General features: G+C 39.4%; 3 protein-coding genes across 3 annotated transcripts; all 3 read left to right on the top strand.

The window, feature by feature from the left end:
* Window positions 1-2,386: 2,386 nt before the first annotated feature.
* Window positions 2,387-3,529, top strand: K441DRAFT_652254 (uncharacterized protein). Its single transcript, XM_067647341.1, has one exon. It carries the CDS (start codon window positions 2,786-2,788, stop codon window positions 3,071-3,073), a length of 288 nt encoding a protein of 95 aa, XP_067509455.1. The 5' UTR covers window positions 2,387-2,785; the 3' UTR covers window positions 3,074-3,529.
* A 697-nt stretch (window positions 3,530-4,226) lies between these two features.
* Window positions 4,227-4,502, top strand: K441DRAFT_537737 (uncharacterized protein; the record flags this gene model as incomplete). The annotated part of the gene is made up of 1 exon (XM_067642496.1): window positions 4,227-4,502. A coding segment is annotated over one exon (276 nt), but the record flags the coding sequence as incomplete, so codon positions are not given.
* Window positions 4,503-5,128: 626 nt separating this feature from the next.
* K441DRAFT_602031 (uncharacterized protein) lies at window positions 5,129-6,905 on the top strand. The gene is made up of 5 exons (XM_067645250.1): window positions 5,129-5,499; window positions 5,547-5,583; window positions 5,633-5,703; window positions 5,749-5,930; window positions 5,982-6,905. The coding sequence occupies exons 1-5, from the start codon at window positions 5,299-5,301 to the stop codon at window positions 6,589-6,591; spliced, it is 1,101 nt and encodes a 366-aa protein (XP_067509453.1). The 5' UTR covers window positions 5,129-5,298; the 3' UTR covers window positions 6,592-6,905.
* The last annotated feature ends 5,350 nt before the right edge of the window (window positions 6,906-12,255 follow it).

The raw sequence follows: 12,255 nt of genomic DNA, 5'->3' as shown, positions 1-12,255 counted from the left end.
AGCTAAAGCCTTACATAAGACGTATAACGGTCTTTTAAAGCCGCTACCCGTTCCGGACCAAAGATAGAAGGATATCTTAATTAACTTTATTATTAACCTTCCTAAGAGTAGAGGCTGTATAAACATTATAGTAGTTATAGACCAACTATCTAAAATAAGACACTTAATCGCCTACCCTAATATGTTAACGCCTGCCGTTGCCTAACTATTCCTAGATTATATATAGAAACTCTATAGACTCCCCAAAATGATTATCTCTAATAGAGGCAGCTAGTTTATCTTAGCATTCTAAAAGGAACTAACTACTTAACTCTATATTAAAGCACTATTATCTACCGCGTATTACCCAAAAATAGATAGCTAAACGGAACGCGTAAATGCTATAATAGAACAGTATATTTAGATATACACGTCGTATTTACAGGATAACTAGATCGACTAGCTTATATTTGCCGAGTTTACTATAAATAATTCTGTCTTGGAAACTACGAAAGTCTCCCCATTCCTAGCTAATTACGGCTAGTACCCGCAAATAGGTTTTAAACCCTTTAGTAATGTCCCTTACCCTACTTATTATACCTTATAAGTCGCAGAAGCAAATAAATTTATAGAGAAGATAGAGGAACTATAATAGTTCCTTACTAATAAGATAACATGGGCTCAATCTATCTATAAAGCCGCAGCGAATAAGAAATAAACCCTAGCACCGGCCTACTAAATTAGTAATTTCGTCTAGCTAGATATAAGAAATCTAAACACGAAACAACCTACTAAGAAACTTAATTAGAAGAACGCTGGCCCTTATAAGGTTAAAAAGGTTATCTCTCCTTATGCCTACTAACTAAAGCTCCCTAATACGGTTAAAATCCACCCTATATTCCATACGTTAGTCCTCTACCCTACTACCCCCATATTAGACGCCCTGCCTAGACAGATATAAGACCCTCCCCCACTAGTTAAAGTAGATGGTAAGAATAAGTACTTTATTAATAGAATTAATGATATTAAGTATAACAAACGGAAACGCTAATATATATATCTTATAAAATGGAGAGGCTTTACTAAGTCCTTATAGGAACCCGTTAACTCTATAGGACTTATATAAGCTATAGAAGACTTTTATAAACTCCACCTAGAACTACTATAGCCCCATCTTATAGAAGCTCGAGTTTAAAGGGGGGGTACTATTACGGGATACCCCCGTAACACCTTATACACGTCTACCTGTTTCTACTAATTTAATAATTAGAGACTAACCGCGAAATAGCAATCTAACGGCAATCTACGGTATTCTGCCATATTCTGCTAAGTTCCACCGAATTCTGCTAAGTTCTGCTAGGACTACAACCTAAACCCTATTCTGCCTATGCACGTGTTAACTAAGTAACTAAGTCAACAATATATGCCCTTTCTTCCCGTTTTCCTACCTTCTTTCCTTACGCAACGTCTTAACTTTATTACGCAGTTTATGTATATAGCTTAATAATACCTACTTCGCTATATATTATTACCGCTTATACTCACTCCGTGACAATAATAGGGTATATTATATAGATAGACAAATCCTTAAGGGAAAGGAGGAGTCTATATATAAGGTAAGGAAGCGTTTTCCTAGGTATGTATAGCGTACATACCCTATCCTATACAACGTTAGTGTCCTACTATAGGTCCGTGCGGAACACCAGAATTAGAAAGATTAATTTAATCAACCACCATGCCTTTTAATTGTGCGTTCTTTAATCCTAATATCGTCCAACTTACCAAATGCGTCGTTTCTCTAACTTATAGCAAAAACACTATCTCTAGAGCTTTGGCGGCTGCCTTTAAGCCCTTTACCAAAGCTTTATATTCCTTATCACAGCTCTAAAATCCTAACGATCTAATTGGCTAGAGCTTACCGATAAGAATAGGACCTAAATCAACACTATAAGGGATAGGGGAGTTACCCCTAGGTCGCCCCTAGGTCGCCTATAACTACCTTATAGCTATAAAACTATCTACTTATCTACTTAGGTTTTACCTAATAATAGGTAAATAAAATAATAAGATCTATTATTCTTAATTCTTAATTAATGTCTAATACGGTCCCAATTAAGGTCTATATAGACTACTGCCGTAATATAGGTGCAAAAACCCTCTAAAGGAGACGTGAGTGGTAATACAGAGTGTACCCCTCTAGGTAGCACGCCCGTACTACATCAACGGGAGGAAAAATACTATTAGGTCGCTAAATAATAAGATCTAATTAGTAAAGGAAGTGCCTAATAGATTAACTCTAATTATATTTTAAGATTTACTAATAAGTATCTGCAATACTATCCCCCTTTTCTCTCTCCTCGCCCTTAAAGATATTCTATATCTCTAAGTCGTTAATTAGAGGTATAGCGACCCTTAGTGTATTTCCTATACAAATGAATGTGAAGGACTAACAAAATTCCGAACCCTATACCAGACGATCATCATCCAAGGCTAATGTGATCCTTAGATCAGGTGATCGTCTGGGTACGGGGTAAATGTGCTGCGAATTGTTTTTCGGTTTGTAAGCCCCTCCACCTTACAATAATATATGCTGCTTCAACTCATCACTTGCTCATGATAATTATCTAGTTGTATTGTTCACAATTTCTTCGGAATCGACCACGTCGCACACACCGCCCGTATCCTCGGCTCCGGCACTGCCAAATTCTTAGCCACATGCCTCGAAACTATCAGTCTAGCCGCCGCTCGCGTTTTGGGGCATTTTCAAGAAATGGCAAATAGGACTGTGTATATCTTGTCTTTTGAAATGTCTTTCAATGAGGTTCTGAACGCTCACAAGAAAGCTACGGGTGTGAGCGATTGGGCTGCCGAGATGGTGGATAGTAAACAGGAGATCAAAGATGGAGGGGAGAAGCCTAGGCTGGGGAATTTGAAGGGAATGGAAAAGGTGGCGAGAACAGTTCTGGTCCAGAAAGGCTCTGAACAGGATTTGGTGGTTGAGAGATTGCTGGGGAATGAGCTGCTTAGTCTAACTCGTGGGAATGTTGACAAGACGGTTGAAAGAGTGTTGAAAGGGTCCGTAGACTTGTGCTGAAGCGGTTTCTGTAGTCTAGATATGGAAATCAACGCAATAGATTCAAGTGACTTGGGTTCTGTAGGCGATTCAATGCTTTGAAAGTTCTTACCTTGTAAGACTTGAATCGCACACCGTGCTCCTCTTTGACTCGCAACAATCCCGCTCTGATCCCGTACCTTACATTCACAACCTGTTATCCTAAGACCAACAGCCCTTCGAGACATCATTGCATTCAGCAAAAAAGGAGCTTCGGGAGTACAATACTATGGGCGTTAGAGATGTGGAGGTAGTAGAGTTAGTTAAGTTAGAGAATGGAAAGGGCGAGAATCTCAGGCTAGTTAGGGGCGCTGTATAAAAGGAGGAAGGTGTCTCTGGCCAGAGAGATTTTTCCGGAAGCCTTAGGGTATGGGGAGTGTTGAGTTAAGGAGATCTATGTAAATAATATCCATCCAACTACACGCCGTGGTGTTTTAAGTCTTGACCCACTTTGGTCGCCGAAGCTTCCACATTCTGCCACGGCTTGGGGCATGGCAGACGGAAAATCTCCCGCATATTGCTATTGGTCTAAACGCCATGCCGGCTGCTCAGTCAGCGTGGCTAATTAAGCGTCCAATCCGTAATCAATCAATCGACGGATCGCTAATCCAATCAATCCAATCAACCCCGTGAGCTTATCCATCTTAATCTGGATTAGTTCAGGTTAAGAACCCCTAAGCTTACCTGAATTCTCGTACACAACGCGTATAAAATGTGGAAAAGGGGTGTAGAGAACACTTCTACGCCGCTTCTAGTCTGTGTATAGTCCGGGTATAGCCCATACATTCACTCTTTTGTTCCTGGAGGAGATCAGCCTATTCCTAAAGTAGTGGTAGACCTAGCCTCTGTGTCGTTTAGAATCCAACCTTAATAATCTATATAATTCAAGTGCCTTAATTAGCAATCCGATCAATCAATATAAGCCACGTTAAGCCAATCCACGGTTTATTGGCCACGTTGTGCTCGGCTGACGCCTCCAGTGACTATCTGCGCTAATAACAACGAGGACTGAGCACGAGAAATAGGGGCTAGGGTGGGGAAAAAAGTACTTTGGAAGACAGACAAACGAGCAATTTCGTGCCTTAAGCTAAGTTCTGAAGGCAATGATACCGTTGCCGAAATCCACGTTTGAGACGGCAGCCAAACGGCTGAGGATTTTCTTGGCTACAGTCCATTCATGCGACTCATAGGTCCCTTTGCAAAGCAGCTCGGGCTCAAGCTTACAGAAGCGGGAGAGTACAAAGTTACACCGCCATTCTTGGAGATGGGTGTGAAGGGGGTGGATGGAGCGGGGGATCGCATGGTAATGTTTCAGGTAGCGGCGAATGCAATAGCGAATGGGTCGCAGGCACCGGTCGGCAGGGCGGTGAAGTTGCAAGAGAAAAAGCATGGGTTACCTTCGCTACTCTAGATGGGTGGGAAATCTATGTCAAGAAATTTGCAGGGAGGGCTCGGTATATATCAAACACCGTGATGAGGTGGAAGGCTCAACACTAAAAAAGGATGCTCAACCGAGCATCGGGAGTATATTGGGCTTCGATAAGTCATAATGGAGAGGTAGTAGGCGTAGTAGAAGGTAATTAGGTTCAACTGAGGTCAGGTGGGGTCTTGCCAAGCTTCCTGCATGTAATAAGAAAACGGCAGAAGTCCAGCCTCAGCCTTACTTAAGCGATTACTGCATACCTGTCAAGTATCATGCCACCTCCACATTTTAAACTCCGAATTCACAACCCGATTTATTGGGTCTGGAAGTGTACCCTGCAGTGCCAAGCCTTAGCACCCCCGGCTCCGTTATGTAATTGGTGCTTGCCTCCACACTCCTGGTCGTAAATAATTTTTAACAATGTCCAACGAGGATTCGCAACGGCCCTTTGATCGTTCCCGGACTGTCCCAAACTGGTCAAAGGAAATTACTGCGACAGTTGGATTAGCAAATGTTAGCTCCGTAACTGCAACATTGAAGGTATCTTTGCGCATTTGATGCCAGCGCCACAGCGGGCCAGACTTTATCACCATGCATCAAATCCCAACGCACCACATCCACCTACCACATTTTTGCCATTGTGGAGACTATTGCGGGGGATTTAAGGAAAATCACTGGCCTCCGCGCGGATATAATAAGGGTGCTGGAGCTCGATTCCCTTCCCACTTAGTGATGCTCTACGGACACTCTCTACTCGGGAGTTAATCGATGCTCATTAGATTAGATGAGATATCCTCCTCTAGATGTCCTGGCCTTATGGCCACGGCCCAACTACAAAAACCCAATCACTCGAGGACCTGCCCTCATAATTGTGGAGCTCGCCATCCTTCCAATCGCTTTGATTTGCGTCACATTGCGACTCTGGATTCGGATACGATGGCTCCATAAGAGTTGGTGGGATGATTGGCTCATGGTTGCTGCTGCAGTAAGTTTTCCAGTCATATTAGACTGCTCCCCTCTAACTTTAACCAGATTTTCTCTTGCGGAACAACAGTCCTAGTCATTTTGGGTATTTCTCGTTAGTCCCACTGTCCAAACACAAACTGACTGAGCGCTAGCTACCCAACTATATGGCTGGAACATGCACGTCTGGGATCTTCAACTCTCACAAATGGAAACGGGAAGAAAGGTGAGTCTTTCCCTAGCATGTCCCGATCGATCTGATCGTTTCTAGGCTTCAATGGCAGGCCAATCACTCTTCGTGCTTGCTTCGAGTTTTGTAAAAATATCAATTCTGGTCAGCTACTTGAGAATCGCACCAGAGAGATCACTCTTCCGACGGTTGGTCTGGGCAACTTTTGGTGTGGTTGTGGCAGCCATGGTCGTCTTCTTTATTTTGCTTTGGACTCAGTGCTTGTAAGTCGAAGTTGATTCAATTTCGCCTTTATTTCATACTAACTTGTCTAGGCCAATTAGCAGCTATTGGGACTTCCTTTCCAATCACCGAGATTGCATCCCCGAAGGCCCACCACTCGTAGCCCAAACTGTCATAAATGTCGTCACCGACTTCATGATATACGTTCTCCCAATGCCAACTCTATTCCACTTGAGGCTTCCTTCATCACAACGAATCGGACTTATGATCCTTTTCGGCGTCGGTGGTGTTATCGTTATTGCCGGAAGCTTCCGAGCATACTGGATCCATTATGTACTCTATGATACCTATGATGTTACTTGGGAAGGATTCCAAATCTGGATCTGGACAGCTGTCGAAACGAATGTTGGAGTTATTTGTGGCTGCATTCCAGCCCTGAAGCCTCTTCTATTCCGATCACAATCTCGAACAGCATCTCAAGGCTCAAGATTATACGGATCAGGAACGAGCTGGAAAAAACAGCACCAAACGCCCGTTTATCTGGAGCTAGACACCCACGGGTTGACAGCAAACGACCCCAACATTTCAACTGGATACAGCTCATCCGCGCCTCCACATTTCACGAGTGATGCTTCCAGGAGCAGCATGGATAAGAGTGGACACGCAACACCACGAGAACATCAAAAGGGTTACACTTACTGAGCGTTGGAGTCCCCATCTTTCATTAATCACTAGCATACGTATTAATAGATATTTCGGAGTTGTCATTCCTCATCAAGCGCTCTCCTCAGCAATCCTGTGACAATCCATATAGCCACTAGAGCTGATCTTCGAATACCATGGGACAGAATCCTTCGATATAACCATTGCCCAATGCGTCTAAACCTGTTCAGAACTGCTTCTCCATCCATGCTTAGCCATGTCAATGTCTAATTCTTCATCATTTGTATCACCCTCGCCTTACTCAATAGTTGCTTCCCGTGCGCAGGGTTGCAAATCAATCAACTCAACTAGGGCTTCAAATTGATTGAATTGAAAGTTTTGTAAGTAGAGAGCTTAGTTGATTGAATTGATTGAATTATTTGAATCAATATTGAAGTCTTGACAACTGGTTCAACTGAGTTCAGCTGGTGTAGTAGTCAGTAACTATTACGAGTTCTTGGCATAGAGCCGATGCAGGACGACCTACCTAGCGACGCCTAAATCATTTCTTACTGCCCTTCCTGTTGCCTGGCTCTCAATATAGGTCTATCATAAGTCTTGGCATGGTGTTAACTCACCTAACGGAGTAAACAATGGGCGATACTCGGGTAAACTATTTTTGGTGGGCGAGAATAAGGAGAATAAATTTAGAGCATTACTCTATGTAAACTCTAGTAATATTTTCTATATAATATAAAAGCTTCAATATTCTTCAATCAACTCAACCCAATCGGAGCCTCCAAATTGATTGAGTCTTGGCACCCAACTCAACTCAATATTGAAGTCTCGTTGATTGATTTGCAACCCTGCCTGTGCGCCATCCATCGCCAGGGATGGAACTCGTAACGCCGATTCCCAGATTCGCAGATGCTGCTGGCCCGGCTGACCATTCTCACAACTCAAGGAGAGGGCCTCCTGTTGGTGGCCGGACTGGTAACATTATGTCCTTTGCTAATGTGGTAAGGCACTACCAGCGGAATCGTTGCTCCTAGGCGTCTGGGAGGATGGGGTCTCGGTCGGAGACGAGCGTGCCATGTTGTAGTCGGATCAGGCTTGTTAATCAATCACCTAAGTTTCAATATTGAATTGAATTGAATGCCAAGACTCAATCAATTCAATCAACTGAGAGCTCGCTGGCTTGGCAACTCAATCAATATTGTACAGCCTGTACGAGCTTCGGTGTCCCCCCTATGTGCGCGCGCAACCACACAGCAATTTCGGTAATTACTAGTTAAGTGCACCATCCAGCGTAGATACTGTGCGCTTGCTAAAAGAGCTGTGCACTCACAAGAAAGGCAAAGTCTCTAATTTTTTAAGCTTAATTACAAGAGCTAAACTTGGAATTCTCTAGTGCGTACAAAGCGAAATTGCTGTGTGGTTGCGCGCGCACATGGGGGGGACACCGAAGCTCGTACAGGCTGTAAACTTTGCAGTGTGTGGGAATTGAACGAGCGACTCGATTGTAAATATAGCTCTAAAGCGTCTATCTATTCACTCGCTCGCAGAGATATATTCCGAATAATGTATTTGTATTGGGGGGTGTAGGCCCAAGGAGAGGGTAATCTTGCCTCAGCCTGCTTGTATAGTAAGTTCCCTACTGTCTTAAGCAGTGGTAGATAATTACGCACTCATTGCCCCCCTCAGGCCTACCGCAAGCCTAAAAGGCTGCAAAACTATCTATAGGGTGGAGGGTGGGAAAGCGAAAAGCCGAAAGGCTGATTGTGATAGATATTGATGTTGCTGTTTAGAGGAAGGCGTGACTTCGCTTTGAATAGACATTTTTATATATACACAAGGAATATAGTAGCTAGTAAAGTAGCTATAGGACCCTTAACTACTTCTAATAGTAAAATATTAACTAATTTAAACTCTTAGGAGGAGCTTATAGTAGCTAATATTAAAATTAAATAACTTTAAGAGCTACTTAAAACTAGGGATACCCCTATACCTAGTAATAGGTTATTAGATACCTAGAGACTTACTATAGTCCTTAAGGCCCTAGCCTAATACATAGTATTAGTATTATTGCGGTCCGTAAAGGTTATGGACCCCCTATTGCTTATAAATAAAACTAATCCTATATTTAATAATTAGAAGCTTTAACTATAAGATAAACTTAAAGTTAATATAGACTACTTCCCTATTACTTAATCTAAAATAGCCTATATATTTAGCCGTACTGGCGGGGATATATAGATATATCTACATCTATAATATGCCTAGGACTTAATAAACCCCTTTCTCTTTAGAGGAGAGATAATTAACTACCTATCTTCTATTTATAAGGACCATTTTAAAGTATAAAACGCCCGCCTTAATTATAAAAGCCTAAATATAAAAATAACGGAGACCTTTTTAGCCTTTTAAACCCACTTTTTATACCTAGCTAGCTAAGCCTAAATTCCCTATAAAGATTTAATGCTAGACCTCTTTAATAAACTTACTTTAAACCTATAGCGTGCCGTATTACTAGTTTTTACTACTATATAGACACTAAAGGTACTTATAAACTACCACCTAGCTATTAACTAAGGCCTTTATTAAATTAAGGTATAAGCTCTTTAAACCAGACTATAAATACCCTAAGAACGGCCTATAGTGCCCTAGTATAATTGGTAACCCCTATAGTACTAGCTATATAGCCCGCCGTTAATCTAATAGCTAGCTATATAGCTAGTCCTACTATAGGCCTAGCGTATACTTAGCCTATATATAGCAACCCCTATAAATAGGCCTTTTATAACGGCTTATATAAATACCTCTAAACTAAAGCTTATAGAATGCTATTTTATAAAGATACTAAGCTAAGGAGAAGGAAAAGGGGTTACTAGGACTAATGTACATAAATATATAGGGTAAGCCACTAAGGCACTAGCTTTAGGCGAGCTAATTATAGGTTAGCAGAATATAGTAGAACTTAATAAGTAATATGCGATAGCGCTGTTATATTACCCCCCTCTTTTAAAAAAATCCTACTTTTAGGCTTAGTTAAAAATAGGACAGCACTAGGCTTATAAAACGTAAGATTATAAAATATAAGATAAGGAGGAAAAAAGAAGATATAAGTATATCCGGACTAGGTACTGTAAGCTTTGCAGTGTGTGGGAATTGAACAAGCGACTTGATTGTAAATCTATGGAAATCGAGTAGACTATATACAAGAAATAGGTGGCAAAAGGGTGTCGGTGATGCCGTCGGCGAAGCCGACGACGATGTACAATTGCAGCTGAAAACAAGGGTGGTAAGTCATAGGGTGGCGCAAGCTTTGGTACCGGTAGTCGGTTACAGGTACTAAAGGCGATTATAAGTTAAGTAGAAGCATTAGGCTAAGAAGAATAGCCGCTAAAAGTCTTAGCAAGGATTTAACTAATTAGACAACTTTAACCGGCTGTTAAAGTTCCTAAATATTTAAAGTTTTATAGTACTGGCGGAAAACGGCAAAATATAGCAGAGAGCTATATTAGGGCTTTAGGGCTTTCTTATCCCTATACTCCTTTAGTAACTTATTATCTTTATTATACTAGTATTTTATTTACTCGTCTAGGTACTTTAAGGGTCTAAGTATATTAGGGTATTAGTTATAGAACTCTTTAAGCTTCTAGGGGCAGCCTATAAAGTTCTATATAGGGGACTAAGTTAGGTTTAGGTTATAGCCCTTCTCTTAGATATAGTATTTTAATATTCCCTATACTATCTTATAGGCTAGTATTTTATTAACTTCCTATTTATTATTACCGTTTACTTAAATTAGTAGGGAAGGCTTATTCTTTTATTTAGGTAATAGGTTATTTATAGCTTTCTATAACTTATCTAGTAAAAAAATAAGGTGCACCCTAATTAAATCTGGGAGCTTTACCTTATATAAGTTGCCTATCTTTTTAAGGACCTTATATAGTCCTATTATTTAATAGTCTAGCTTATAGCTAGGTTGTTTAGTTTTTTAATTCCTTATTATAACCTAGACTATATTACTAGGGGTAAAGTTAGGCTCTTAACGATGTTTATTTACCTACTATTCTATTAATCTTTAGGCTTTTTCTAGGTTCTTATAGGCTACTATCTAGGCTTCCTCTAAGCGTTTAATATACTATTAGGCCTTACTATAGAGTAGCCTTTCTTATCCAGTCTAGAGTTTTTCTAGCCTTTTTTAATTAAAGCTTATATAGGGTAAATATCTCATTTCTAACTAAATTGGGGTAAACCCTATAGAGTTATAGGGTAGAGTTGCTTAGGTATAGTCTATTAAAGGTAGTAGTTTAGACCAGTTATTCTAGATATAGTTAGTAAAGGGCCTAAGCCTTTAGTCTAGGTACTAATTTATAATCTCTATCTAAGCGTCTATTTAAGGGTAGTAATATATAGAATCTAGGTAAACTTATTCTAAAAGGCTAATATAAACTATAGCCTATAATTAGATATAATAGTATCTAGTAATCTATAAATTTAGTAGATATAATAGATATATAGCTAGGCTACCTCTTTAGTACTAATATTTTTATAATAGGGAATTAAAAATAGGCGTTTACTAAAGCGGTTAACTATAACTATAACTATATTATATTCGTTATAGTCTATAAGTAGTTTATAAAAGCCTATAGAGATATACTACTAAGGGCGCTCTAGTATTAGGAGTGGCTTAAGTAGTCCTAGGGTTTTATCTCGTAGGGTTATAGCTCTTTAGTAGTCCTTATAGTTCTATATATATTAATTAATATCTATAACTACTCTTAGCTAGTAGTAGTGATAGTTAATAATTTTATAGGTCTTATTTTTGCCAGAGTATACTATAGAGACTTAGTAATAAGCTTTACGGATTAGTTCTATCCGTAAATTATTAATATTAGGGACTATAAGCCGCTCTTAATATAGGAGCAACCCTTCCTCTATTTTAAAATTAGGGTTTTCTTTTATAGCTTAATTATAAAGAGCCTTTAGGGCATTAGCTATATGGTTTATATTTAAAAGGCGGTTAATTAGCCCTATTAGTTTATCTAAGGACTCCTCTATTAGTGCTAGCTTATTTTACTAAAAGTTTAGCTCCTTAAGAATCTATAAGTTAAGCTATTTAGGATAAAAGAGGGCACGCGTCTAGTATTAAGTCTTTAGCTTATCTTAGGGTTCTATATTTTATTCTCTTTAGGTTAGGGCATTAGGCTTAAAGTTTTACTTACTAAAATGATATATAATTATAAAGAAGAATTATAAGAGTATTTCGGCCTACTAGGCTTATTATTTAGTAAGCTACTTTATAGTTAAAAAGTACTTTAGGGCTTTAGAATCTGTATATATCTTAATCCGGAAGTTTGTATCTTTAAGCTTTATATACTATTAGAATAGTAATTAAATAATAGCTAGTATCTCTTTATTGTATATTTTATAGTTATACTTAGCTAGGTCTATTATTTTTTTTAAAAAAAGGTAATAGGGTACTATTTACTGTCCGGGTATAGCTGTAATAAAATTCCCGCTATAACTTTATTAAAAGCATCTATTTTTAATATTAATTTAGGGTTTAGGCTATAGTAATAAAAGATTAGGGAAGAGATAAGCCGATCCTTTATCTTTTTAAAGGCTTTTATATAGCTATTATTAAATATAAAAGGCATATCCTTTTTAGTTAGGCGTATAAGGAGCTTTACTATAATTCTATAATTGTGGATAAAT

The sequence above is a fragment of the Cenococcum geophilum genome (genome assembly GCF_001692895.1).
Source record: "Cenococcum geophilum 1.58 unplaced genomic scaffold K441scaffold_3, whole genome shotgun sequence".
Lineage (NCBI taxonomy): Eukaryota > Fungi > Ascomycota > Dothideomycetes > Gloniales > Gloniaceae > Cenococcum > Cenococcum geophilum.
Note: the sequence above shows the minus strand (reverse complement) of the source record. Positions and strands in the feature narration are given on the sequence as shown.